Source organism: Aedes albopictus, chromosome 3 (genome assembly GCF_035046485.1).
Source record: "Aedes albopictus strain Foshan chromosome 3, AalbF5, whole genome shotgun sequence".
Classification (NCBI taxonomy): Eukaryota; Metazoa; Arthropoda; class Insecta; order Diptera; family Culicidae; genus Aedes; species Aedes albopictus.
Window position 1 is genome coordinate 344,847,388 of NC_085138.1, and position 13,677 is coordinate 344,861,064.

Here is a 13,677-nt window from a genome sequence, read left to right on the forward strand (position 1 = left end):
GATTTATAGATGCAATTCATTAAAATTAAATCCATGTAGACAGCTCACTGAACTGTCAGTTCACTCACAGCTTCGTAACATCTTTTGCATTTCTGTTGACACACGGTTTTTCTTGTGAAACTATCATTTTTTTTTGTCATCCGTAATACTTTCTCTTATGTAAATATAAGGAACCACCCAAGTAACCACGCTGTTGAAGCTGTACCCGAGTAGGTGGAAAAATCTGATGAATAGCATATTCAGTTATGATTGATTGAATTACTGAAGAGCAAAAACTGATATTGGTTTGATTGATATAAGAGGTAAAAGAACAGAAATAATAGCAAAATCTAATATGGTGAACTACTCAATAATAGCTCGTTAAGATATTACAAGATCAAAACAATAGCAGACAAGATTTGTCATTTTTTTCTAGAAAAAAAAATAAAAAAAATGGCAGCATCCAGCATCGAACCTACGACCTTAGGAATCACAGGCGACGATGCTTACCACTCAACTGTGGCTCGCTGTTGAAAATAATATGGGAATAAGAGCACGCGGTTCTTCGTTTCCACAGCTCAGGAAGGGGCACAAGGCATTTCACTAACATTGAGCCATCTCTATGGGTGTATGTGTTCCATTTCGTGCAGAAGAGCTGAACTTGTGAACTTATCTTGAGAATTCGTAACAAATCAGCCTGATTTGGTTACCTGCTTCTTTTTGTTTGCTCATTTGTAAGGATTAACACATTCAGTGTGGTTCGATACTTAGTTCGTGAGATTTGTGCCTCTAAAGTTTGTATGCAAAATAGGCATTGGATTGAAGCAGCCGAGATCACCATCGGAACGAAATCGATGGAACGAATGGTTCGACGAGAAGTGTCGAGAGGTTTTAAAAGACAAGAATGCAGCGTAAGCAGCCATGCTGCAGCATGGGACCCAGCACAACAATCTAAGCGGAAGCAGCAGATCTGAGTCTTCCGGGAAAGAGATGTTCTCAAGAAACAAGGTTGTTCTACCAAAAGCTCATCGCATATCGAAATGGCTTCGTGTCACGATATAAACGAGAGGTACTTGAAGAACTTACGTGAGATGATTGAAAGATGGGAGCAGCACTTCAATAAACCCTCAATTGTACAGCGAACGCAGCTACTGAGGATCAAGGTAATGTAAGGAAACGACTACGCCAGCACGGCGGATAATGGATCCCATCCTATCTCCCTCGCTGTATTAAATTAGAGAAGCTATCCAGCAGCTTAAGATCAATGAAGGACCATATTGCAACTGCATTCATCAAGTTGGGCCCAGAAATGTTGGCCACATGTCTGCAGTAGCTGATAGTCAGGAGAAACGGAACAGCTGTCTCCTGAAGAATTTAGAGGAAAAAGTAATTTGCCGTGTGGAGAAAAACTGCGCCATCTCTAGTCATGTGTAACGTACATACGTGCTGGCAGATAAACCAATGGTGGCTACTAGGAGGAACAAGCTCTGTAAGGCATTGTTAAACGATGCGAATGGAAGAGCGACAGACACAATTCAAATCGATCACGATGAACAGGCTGTGCAACACTAGACTAGGTCAAAACAGCCATTCGAGGACTAAAGAGAAACAAGGATGCTGGGAAGGACGAAATCACGGCCCAGCTTCTCAAGCACGGTAGTGAGCAGCTGTATCAACTCTTACACCGTATTGTATTGAAGATATGGGAAGAGAAAGAACTACCTGTTAGTTGGTTGAATTTGCTCTCTATACAAAAAAGGCATCGACTAAGTGTGCGAGTACAGAGGAATAACACTTCTCAATTCAGCGTGCAAAATTTTGTCCAGAATTCTGTTTAACAGGCTAAGCCCAATTGAGGAGTCTGCAAAACCAGCTGAAGTCCCGTAGGCTGCGAACATAGACAAAACAGGCGTTGCATTGTGCAAGACTCTGATTCTACTGATCGCTTTATACGGCCGTGAATCGTGGACGTTGGGAGGAATTGATCGGAGAGTTTTCGAACGTATAGTGCTGCGAACAATACTCGTCAGAAAACTGGAGGACGGCACCTGGTGGCGTCGCATGAACTACAAATTGTACCAAGTATATGAAGAATTGTATGTATGTAGTGAAACGAATAAAACACGATAGGCTGCTATGTGCTGGACACATAGCTGGTATGCCGGAGGAACGACTAGTTAAAACTGTATTTATCAGAAAACCAGAAAGGGTCCGGTCCGTCGTCTTCGTGGAAATCTGCGCACACGCAGGCTTTTAGCAGTTGAAGAGAACTTAAGGATTCTAAGGTATCAGGCTGCCTGGAAGCGATTGTCCCAAGATCAAGACCAGTGCACACTGGGCCAGGAACAGAGATTAGCAAGACAAAACCTCTAGCACATTGGGGGTACGCCCTATCAAGTTGGTGTCTTCGGCAAAGTTGTTGGGTTTTATCTGCGCCTCAAATTGCGCTTCGAATTTAGTTCGCAAAACAGCCGCATAGGTGGCGCTGCGGTGCTAACTTTTTTATTTTACATCCTAGAGCTTTGGCGTCTTCGGCAAAGTTGTAGAAGAGGCAAAAATATGGAAAGTTGTCGAAGACACCAAAACTGTAGCTCTTAAAATAACAAAGTTACATTGAATTTTATAAACGAACAACTTAAATTTTCTGGTTTTATGTCATTCTCTTGTTTTTCAGCCTACATATTCCCATGGCAACAGCAAACATTAATCGCAGTAGTCGAACAAGATCGTATATTTGAAATTATATTTCACTCTTGCAACAATCATGCGTTTTGAGGAATAATACATATCGACACTGATTCTTCATTAGGGCCTAACTGACATTTTCGATTTCTCTTCATCGATCCTCTCTTTGTGTTATTACGGAAAGTGTATTAAATTTTCTAAAGATTTTTTTGTTGATATGCGAAGACAACGACTACATCTTGCTCTAGGAACAAAACGAATAATGATTTTGTTTGTTTAGATCACGTTATTAGCGAAAGAGAGAGTCGACGAAGAGAAATCGATCAAGTCAGTTAGGCCCTTAAGAAAAATCATTGTCGATATATTTGTCTAGGTATTAGTAGAAGAAATTCCTGTTTTAGTGTATATGAGTGATATAGCGTAATCTGCACCTTCCTGATTTTGCCTGAATGAAACACATATAGGTGAGTAAATTCACTTCTTGAATCATTTTAAACTTTCGGGACTGCTACAAGACGCTGCCACTCACTTTACGTCCACCAAATAAGTTTATTTTCAGTATTTGTTAAGTCTAAAGAGGAGCCTAATTTGAGCCCAAACGAATTAAAAAAAAATAAAATGAATCGGATATAAGGTAGCTGAGATATTGTGGATGGCGTAAAGTGGTTGACAGCGTCTTATATGAGTCCCAACTTTACCTTTACCTGAAACAATATCAACTGCAACAGAAAATCTAAAAGATTTGTCAGAGAAAAGTTTCCAAATTATTAATTTTACAATTTTTGTGTGATTTCAAAATAGCAGAATGGCTATTAAAACGTAGATTTTTTTTATTTCACTAATAGAGTATTCGTACCCTTTTTAAGCATAAATATGTCTCCCATTTTCATCTTACGAAGATCACGGGTTTGAAGCGTTGTTTGTTTTGCTTGTTATTTTTGTATTTTTAGTAGAAGTGAGCACACAAAAAAAAAACAAAAAAGAATGGAATTAAACGGTGCCGTAATCGCTTGTTTTCAAATAGGATGAATTTGGATGCGTGAGATTACTTATGACACTTACACCCTAATTATTATATCAAGCGTAATGCCACAGACAAACAGACGTAACTCTTCGAACATTTTTCGATTCAAATCATAGTCACGGAAACATATTCGCCCAATGCTAAAAGGACTACGTTTGGCCTACCACCAACTAGGTGGCGGTAGTGAGCAAACGTCAAACTCGAACAAAAACTATGCGAGCGCCACGGTTGGGCAGTTGGCCAACTATCAAATTTTGAAAAAGACCGTTAAATCGGTGTACGATGAGAATTATCAGAGTGTTACGTCTGTTTGTCTGTGGTAATGCGTTTGCTGAGATATTTCATGAGTATCTTTTAAAACATTTCACCATCGGAGCAATTGATTTTAATTTTCATATAAGATTCCACCTACTTCATCGACAGTTTTATGTTCAACAAAATCCCGCAATATTCCGCATGCTAATGCTGCTTACTTCAATCATACTTAATATAATAAATATATTAGTGAATTAAAATAATATACCTTTTGTGCGCTATCTTGACAACCCACAAAGGCCGTGAATGGATAATTTGTTAACTTTTATCTGATAAATTCTTCAGTTTTGCTGTTGATATTGTTTATGATTTGATGTTAAAATGCATGAAACAAAAGTATAAAAGATACTAGAAGTGAATTCAAGTACGAAAAATGCGTTTGATTAGGGCAAAATCAGGAAAGTGCAAATCGACAGGTAGCGATATAACCATATACATACATTAAACAGGATTTTCTACTAGTAATTCAAATGTATAGATTATTCCTAAAAACGCATGATTGTTGCAAGAGTGAAATACAATTTCATATGTACGATCTTGTTCGACTACTGCAATTGTTGTTTTCTGTTACCGTGGCAACATGTAGGCAGAAAACAAGAGAATGACATAAAACCGAAAATTAAGGTCGTTCGTTTATAAAATTCAATGTAACTTTGTTATTTTAAGAGCTACAGTTTTGGTGTCTTCGACAACTTTTCATATTTTTGCCTGTTATACAACTTTGCTGAAGACGCCAAAGCTCTAGGATGTAAAATAAAAAAGTTAGCACCGCAGCGCCACCTATGCGGTGGTTTTACGAACTAAATTCCAAGCGCAATTTGAGGCGCAGATAAAACCCAACAACTTTGCCGAAGACACCATTTTGATAAGACGTAACCCCAATGTGCTAGAGGTTTTGTCTTGCTAATTTCTGTTCCTGGCCCAGTGTGCAGTGGAGGTGAATGCTTCACCGTAGACTCACCACGACGAGTTGTAGCTCATCAATTATTTATCAAGAATCAGGTATAACGTATTACCTATTTATCGATATGGTATACGACAGTATCGACCTTCCATCATCAAAAATCACTCCTGCACCAAATGTACCATGTACAGGGCACTAAGAAAATCCCTATGGACATTAAACTTGGACAATGCTCGAGGAGGGCCTGCAGACACTTGGAGAACTCGATCGAAGAGTGCTAGGATGACGTGCCACGAGCTCACTGATCTGCTGCTGGCATCCTGAAGGTGACCATAGTCATAATCTCGCTAAACCGAGTATTATTGAGTAATATTGTTGACTGTGTATTATGAAAAAAGGAAACAAATGCAAACAAATAAACATACAGGGGATGGCCAAAATGTTTGGGATAGGCAACTTTTTTTTCTGTCACAATAAAGTTCAACATGCTATAACTTTTTATAGAGCGCATCAAAAAATCTCAAATTTTGACTGTTTGTCACCCTATTATATGTGCATCATTTGTACAAATTTGGGCTCGATTGATTATTATTTCGCAAAGTTAGAACCGTTCGGGTAAAACACCTTTTTTTAGAAAACTCATTTTTGAGCTGTCATATCTCGGAAACCAGAGAACCGAATTGAATGAAATTTTGAACGTACACTAACAATAAGTAAATGCTTTACAAACTATTAAAACATAGGTACTTTTTAAGCGTTAAAAAAAGTTATCATGGATTGACACTTTTTGGATTTTTCTCGAAAAAATGTATTTTTTTACATCAATGTCAATAAATTTTAGTGTTGATATCCAAAGATTTTCCACTTCTGTTTTCAAATTATCTCTAATCAGATATATTAGAGCCTATTTAGATTGAAGGAAGAACTTATTTAATAATTTTGGTATTGTAAATTTGACTTATTTTCCTCTATATGGGTAAAAATTTCAACCCGGTATAACTTAATTCGCCGTGAGAAAATATTACATTTTATAACGTCGTATTAAGTATCAATATATTGTTGATAAACTTTAAAAAATTCATTCAATTCGGTTCACTGGTTTCCGAGTTATGACAGTTCAAAAAATAGTTATCTAAAAAATAGTGTTTTACGCGAACGGTTCTAACTTCACGAAAAATTAATCAATCGAGCCCAAATTTGTACCAATAATGCACACATAATAGGTTGACAAACAGTCAAAATTTGAGATTTTTTGATGCACTCTAAGAAAAGTTACAGCATGTTAAATTTTTTGTGGGAGAAAAAAAGTTGCCTATCCCAAACATTTTGGCCATCCCCTGTATGTCATGTAAATAATGTATCGATAATAAAATGTGCATAGTTTATTCCATGAAATAGTTCACTGGCTTCGACAACAACATTTTCCTATGAATCTACCTAAATTAATGGTTTCGACGTTGGTCCAATCAATCTATATAAAAATTGAAAGAAAACCTTTTCCTATATCGCGTCAAGTCTCGATGTCATATTGACTTTGAATTTCATTGCCAAAAGTTTGTTAATTCCTAATTATTTCGCCATTTCATTCACTGATTCATAGTATGTCACAGAGCAAAACTTCTGAATCACCTGAAATTCACTTGAAAATTCATGATCATCGCAAGGCAAGGCAATTATAATCGTCCATCACCCCACCCCACAGATCGTGATCGGTCGACTAACGCAATGCTTTTCTGTATTCTGATTCCTTTCAATTCCCAGATTGTTACCAACTACCTACTCAATCATCGATCGTCTGTCTGCCCGCCAAGTGAACCGTACTACATACGTAGGAAACGAGCAATATTCAAATCATAAAACTCCACATTTCTTCCAAGCGGAACACAAAAGACATAAATACTGTGCATTTATTGCTGCTCGCGCGTCCGTAGGTATTAAATGTTTGTACAAGTAAAGGAACGGCTCAAAACACGATAAGAACATCAAGTGGTGAAGGAAGCGAAAAAACCGCGCTGAATAAAAATGATAACGTAATATAAATATCAATGTGAAAAGAAGAAAAGGAAGAACAACAGCAAGAACGACACATTAGCCAGTGCAACAATCGTATTCGTACCGCGGCAGAACACATCAATGACCACTGGAACTGGAGGCACAAATTTGGACTACAGTCATCGTCGTCGTCGTCGTCTTGGGGAGCGTGCGTCGCGCCATCATCCATAGCATCCCATAGCTCATAGCGCTACTACTGCTGGCCGTTGCAGCTCCACAGCGCTGTGGTCGGTCGATGTAATAAATATGTGCAGTTGTTCCGAACGTTCCGAGCACCAAGCAAGCAATTATTGCCCATTCAACGATAAGTGCCGAAATTCCAGCAACTTCCGATACAAAGAAGAGGGGTAGCCGTCTATAGCAGTAGCACAGGAGTCAGGTGGTATTGAGTGAGCGGAGTGTCGGAGGTGGTGGTGCTGAGTGGGTGGAAGCGACGTGCGCGCGAACATCCCGTTACACACCCTGGTTAGGCAGCGTGAGATAATGAATGGGATCGGCTGCCTGTATGCGGTGTTGCTGGTCCTCCTGAGTCAGACCGTTGTCGTCCAGCCGACGGCGCGACGGGTGAGTACCAAGTTAATAGTCTCTAGAACAATCATCAGATCTGGCATAGTGACATACTGAATACAAAGATAATGTTTAATTTTATTAGTATTCTTCAATCATTCTCCACAGTCATTTGATAACAGTACAGTAACAGTATTTACAACAGTAACTTAACATCCTTAGCTTGATACAACAGTTAACAATCATCCGTCTCCATTTGTTTCTCAAGCATCTTTTATACCAAAACATTTTCTCAGTATGTTAGCAACCACCGATTTTCAAAATTTGAGACCAAAAGTTTTACACAACATATTCAAAAGTTTGAGATGTCTCAGACGTTTTGCAAAACATGTCACTGGGCCAGATAAACGTGGTCTACGTAAATGTGACGTTATTTCACAATGCACAGTGGTCCACGAACCAGATTTACGAGGAAAGATGCATTCAACGCCTTCAAATGAGTTTTTAGGCAAATATGGTGTTCTACAAAGTTGTCCCCAATAATAAGGCCCTCTTTAAAATGTGCATGAAAATTAGGGTGGCCCATATTTTCAAAGAAATTGGGAACCAAACTTTTTTATTTGCAAGAATAACTGTATACATTCTTCGGGAAAGTTGTAGATCTATTTTGAGCAAGTTTGCTGAAGACATTTTTTATGTAGCTTTAAAATTGACCGATCTAGAGGTATTTTTCTCAATAAGCTTTGGGTGGTTCAAGAAAAACCAGTTTTCTTGCGTTAACTTTTTCAGTTTCGATTTTTCATCAAAGTCGCTCAAGAAACACTTGTAGAGCATTTGAAGACGCGTCGTTTCGTGCGCTGAGATGGTCGGTATCTCTTTTGGTTCAAAAGTTACAGGCATTTTTCTTAAAAAAATCGTAGTTTTTCAAAAAGGTGTTATGACGGGTTGGGGAAACATAAAAAATATGTTTTGCCTGCATTCAAAAGAAGAAATGTTGTTATAAAACATATCAACAAATTAGAGGGGTGTTATTTTTGTAGCTCAAGTGAAAAATACTTGAAAAGTGCCTATTTTTTCTAGAAAATCATCAATATCTTTTGAACGGAATGACGTAGCAACATTCTCAGCGCACGAAAATGCGCGTTTTTGGATGATCTAAAAGCGGTTCTCAGTCGACTTTGACAAGAAATTTAAAACAAAAAAAAAATAAAGCAATAAATCAATTTATTCTAGCGTCACCCTATGAAAACAACGGGAAAATGCTCCAAATTTGGTCAAAACAGTTTAAACGCTTTATCTTTTTTGTTTCAAATTTCTCATCAAAGTTATCTAAGAACCATTTCTAGAGCTTTAAAAACGCATTCGTGCGCTGAGAATGTTGCTACGTCATTCCGTTCAAAAGATATTGATGATTTTCTAGAAAAAATAGGCACTTTTCAAGTATTTTTCACTTGAGTTACAAAAATAACACCCCTCTAATTTGTTAATATGTTTTATAACAACATTTCTTCTTTTGAATGCAGGCAAAAAATATTTTTTATGTTTGCCCCAACCCGTCATAACACCTTTTTAAAAAACTACGATTTTTTAAGAAAAATGTCTGTAACTTTTGAACCAAAAGAGATACCGACCATCTCAGCGCAAGAAACGACGCGTCTTCAAATGCTCTACAAGTGTTTCTTGGGCGACGTTGATGAAAAATCGAAACTGAAAAAGTAAACGCCAGAAAACCGGTTTTTCTTGAACCACCCTAAGCTTATTCAGAAAAATACCTCTAGATCGGTCCATTTTAAAGCTACATAAAAAGTGTCTTCAGCAAACTTGCTTAAAATTGATAGATCTACAACTTTCCCGAAGAACGTATATAGTTATTCTTGCAAATAAAAAAGTTTGGTTCCCAATTTCATTGAAAATATGGACCACCCTAATTTTCATGTATATTGAAAACAGGGCCTTACTTTTAGGAACAACTTTGTAGAAGACCATATTAATCTAGAAAAACATTTAAAGGCGTTAAATGCATCTTTCCTCGTAAATCTGTTTCGTGGACAATTGTGCAATGTTTACAAACACTTATTAAAAATCTGAACCCACTAAGGTCGTTTTTAGCGGTGGCCAAATTTTTGGTCCAAATTTATAACAGTTCTGAAAATTTGGAACGCCAAAAATAGACCAAATTCCACTCGCTTCCACCGATATTTGTTTCAAATTCCAACTCCCGCAACTTGTCACTCTTTTGAAGGTAGAAATAGGTAGTTATCTCTCATGGTGAAGCTTATTATCAGAGATATGACTTTCCAGGGATTTTTTTTCTGTGGCATCAAGTTATACTAATGAAATACTTTCAGGAGTTCCATCTGAGACTTTCCTAGAATTTTCATCCGGGATTATTACAAAAGTTCCAAATTGCAATATGTTTCGCAATTCCACCTTTAATTCATTCAACAGTTCCACCTGGAGTTCTCTTAAGAAATTCACCTGGAGTTCGTACAGTAGTTTCACCTGGAGCTCTTTCAGGAGATCCACCTGGATTCCGGGAGTTCCTCCAGGAATTCCATCAAGAGTTTTAACTGTAGTTCCTCTTGGAGATCTTGCAAGAGTTTCAGCAGAAGTTCCTCCAGGAGTACCATCTGGAGTTTCTCCGGGAGTTCCACCTGGAATTTTTTCAGTAGTCCCATCTAGAGTTCCATCAGGAGTTCTACCTTGAAGAATTCCAGGAGCAACTTCTGGAGGAACTCCTGAAGGAACTACAGGTGGAACTCCTGGGGGAACTCTAGGTGGAACTCCTGATAGAGACGAACAAGCTAAGGGCTGAAAGTCTCTTTAATAAAGACAAATCAATCAATCAATGGAAGGAACTCCAGGTGGAACACCTGGTGAAATTCCAGGTGGAACTCCTGGAAGAACTATAGGTGAAACTGCAGAAGAAATTCTAGTTGGAAACTCCTGACGGAACTCCAGGTGGAACTCCTGAAGGAATTCCAGGTGGAACTTCTGGAGGAATTCAAGGTGGAATTTCTGGATGAACTCTGGTGGAACTCCAGGTGAAATTCCTGGTGGAACTCTAGGGGGAACTCTTGGATGAACTGTAGGTGGAACTAATGGTGGAACTCCTGGTAGGACTCTAGTTGGATCTTCAGGTGGAACTCCTGGAAGAGCTCCAGGTGGCACTTCTGGAGGATCTACAGGTGGAGCTACTGGAGAAACTCCTGGTGGAACTCGAGATGGAACTTGTGGAATTCCTTCAGGAGATCCATCTAGGGCTCCTACAGGAGTTCCACCAGGATTTCCAGGAAATCCACTTGGATTTATACAAATCTCGTCAAATGATCCCGGATAGATTTTTACTTACAGTTGAAAACGGGAACGAACCTCCGATTTTCCCAAATTTTTCTGCAGGTGTCTTTGTTCGAACTACTTGGGCACCCGCGTCAATTTTCTGCACCTCACAGCAAACGTTACGTAATATTTGAATAAACCCTAGGCAATCATCTCCCTCAACGAGATCCACAGTCAACGAGATACACGTTCACACTGAAGCCGCACAAGTGCTGAGCATTGTGCTCCAAACAACTATTACACGCAGACAAGTGCACTTCGCCAGCACAGATGGATGCTGCAGTGATTTACCATTTGTTTTTACTGGAAGTTCAGCACGGTGGTGTCGGGAATTAGCGCTGGACTAGGTGCAGTAAACTCGTTCAAAATCATCTTTCCGGAAGAAAATTTTCACAACAATCACTATTAACAACAAGTTCACGCAATAAGGTATCTGATTCAGACGGAAGAAGTGGACGAAAACGGTCGTTTCGTTTGGAGTTAGGTAATCCATAATTTTGTTTACCTGTAATGACAGGAATGGTTCAAAAACCCTACATGCAGGCTTTAGCCTGGAACACATAGCGTCCGTTCCGTCGAGGTTTGCGTTTGTTTGACAGTTTTCCCGTGAAAAATGTGTCAAACTACTGTCACGCACACTCAAACGTATGCATTGTGTGGGGCACTTAATCTCTGATGCTGTTGCGTGTCGTTGCCGGTGCGCATGGAAATGTATGAAAAAACGTGGCGTGATTTGCAAAAATGCAGATTACTTTTGATAGGGAAAAAGCACATCTCTATTTTTTGATATGTTGTGTATGTCATAGCTTTCAATTTGTGCGGAATTTTGAAAATCGGTGGTTGCCAACATGGTGCAAAAAAGTTTTGGTATAAAAATTGAAGATGGCGGCCGAAATCAATATGGCCGATCCAAGATTTTATAATTGCAAAAAGTACCTCTATCTTTCCTCTTTTCAACAACATTTCATTTAGAGGTGGTTTCAGGAGAAATTTATATCGAGTAACAGCTTGCTACGCCACTGCGGGGGTGCGGAGGTGCGGTCCGCACCGGGCCCCCGAGTTCAAGGGGCCTCCAAATCAGTGAAGGTTTCTTACACTAGTTTGAATAAAGTTTTTTAAATAGCGAAAGTTTGCTACAATTATTAGTTCAATACTTGCAGAACTGCTGAAGGGTTTGTAGGGGCCCCTTCGTGAGATTTTGAAATGGGCACACAGATGACTTATTTGAAGTCCTTTTTTTCGATGATTGATCTTTGTACCTAAAGGGGTCCCAAAATACAAGAAAAAATGTGCTAGAAATCAAAATATAATTTTACGAAATTCAGTACCGATATGGAAATAAAACTCATGAGCATAATGAAAATGTCCCTGATACTTATCCCAACCACAGGACCAAACATAGCTGTTTACTTAGCTTAGGATAGCAGTTGAAATTCAGAGGTCTCATTTATTAAAGTTATGATCTGAACACATGTCACGTCGAAACTGTAATAACAAAAGTTTGTGGATAAGTTTTACTGTCGTATAAAACATGCAATCAACCTATTTCCAACTATTTCAACAAGTATTTCTTTCTACATATTCCTTTAAGGGTTTCTGCGGGAATTCCTTCAGTTAGAGTCCTTGTCTCTGGGGATATCTTTTACGATTTATCAGGAGTTACATCAGGAGTTCTACAAAAATTCCTCTAAGATTAATTTCAGAACTTTTTTCAGGGATTACTTCAGAAATTCCTCTAAGCATTGATTTAGGAAAGCTTACAATGATGCATGCCTTCAGGAACTTCTCCAAGCATTTCTACAGGAACTTCAAGAAATCCTTCAGGAATTCCTTCAAGGATTTTTCCAGGAATTTCTTCAGACATACGTTCAGGAATTCCCCTTCGAATTCCTTCATAAAATCCTATAAGGATTATGTCATGAAGTCTTTCAAGGAATCCCTCAGATGAGCCTTAAGAAATAATCTTGTAGGAGTTCCTCATGGAAAATATTTTTCATGAATTTCTGAGATCACGCTTGGGGCCATACCTGAATGGATCCTTGGACGATTTTCTAAAGAAATTGTGGAGGTATTCCCGAAGAAATTCTTGTAGAAATGTTTGCAAGAATTTTTGGAGGAATTTGTAATAGAACCTTTGTCTTGATGAATTCCAAGACGTATTCGGAAAGAATCATTGGATTGATTTTGCAGGTATCTTTGATGACATTCTTGAAGGATTACTACAGTACAAGGAGTAGCTTGAGGATTCAGGTAAAGAATTCCTGAAGAAATTTTGAAGGCAAAGAGATTTTTGGAAGAACTAATGATGACATGACTATTATTTCTCAAAGAAATCAATGGCGAAAACCTCAATGAATTCCTCTCAAATTCTTTGGAGCAAATCGAAAAATAAAAGAGATGCTGTATATTTGGAGGAATTTATGCAGGAGGCCTTGGGGGAAATTCTGTATAAAACCTGTGGGGGTGAATGTGTTCATACTTGTAGGATTATCTGAAGGAAAACTTTAAAAAATCCTTGAACGAATCTTTGTATTGTAGCTTGAAAAAAAAATACTTGGAGAAAAAGATTAAATGTTCACTGAACTGCCATAAAAGATTATTGAACGAATTGTGAAAAAGGACTTGAAAAATTCGCATAAGGAATCTTTGGTCGATTTTCTACCGCAATTATTGGAGGAATTTTAACGAAATCCCTGCAAGTAGAACTAAAGAAATGCTTGAACAAATTCTTAAGAAATCCTTTGAAGGACTTCAAGAAAAACCATTTGAGGCATTTCAAAAAGAAATTCTTGAAGAAATTTCTTAAAAAAAGAATTCCTAAAGGATTCTTCTCCAAAATTGCTGAAGTGAAGAATCATTTGTGGAAATCTTA

At 38.3% G+C, this 13,677-nt stretch overlaps 1 protein-coding gene across 5 annotated transcripts in view; it reads left to right on the forward strand.

The window, feature by feature from the left end:
• LOC109421938 (vanin-like protein 2) overlaps positions 1-13,677 on the forward strand; it is a 54,690-nt gene that overhangs the window by 29,313 nt on the left and 11,700 nt on the right. For all 5 annotated transcript variants that reach the window (XM_019696571.3, XM_019696572.3, XM_029865070.2 and 2 more), the window contains exon 2: positions 6,669-7,523. In XM_019696571.3, the coding sequence (XP_019552116.3) occupies positions 7,443-7,523 (81 nt within the window). In that variant the 5' untranslated portion in view covers positions 6,669-7,442. The remainder of the gene's footprint in view (positions 1-6,668; positions 7,524-13,677) is intronic.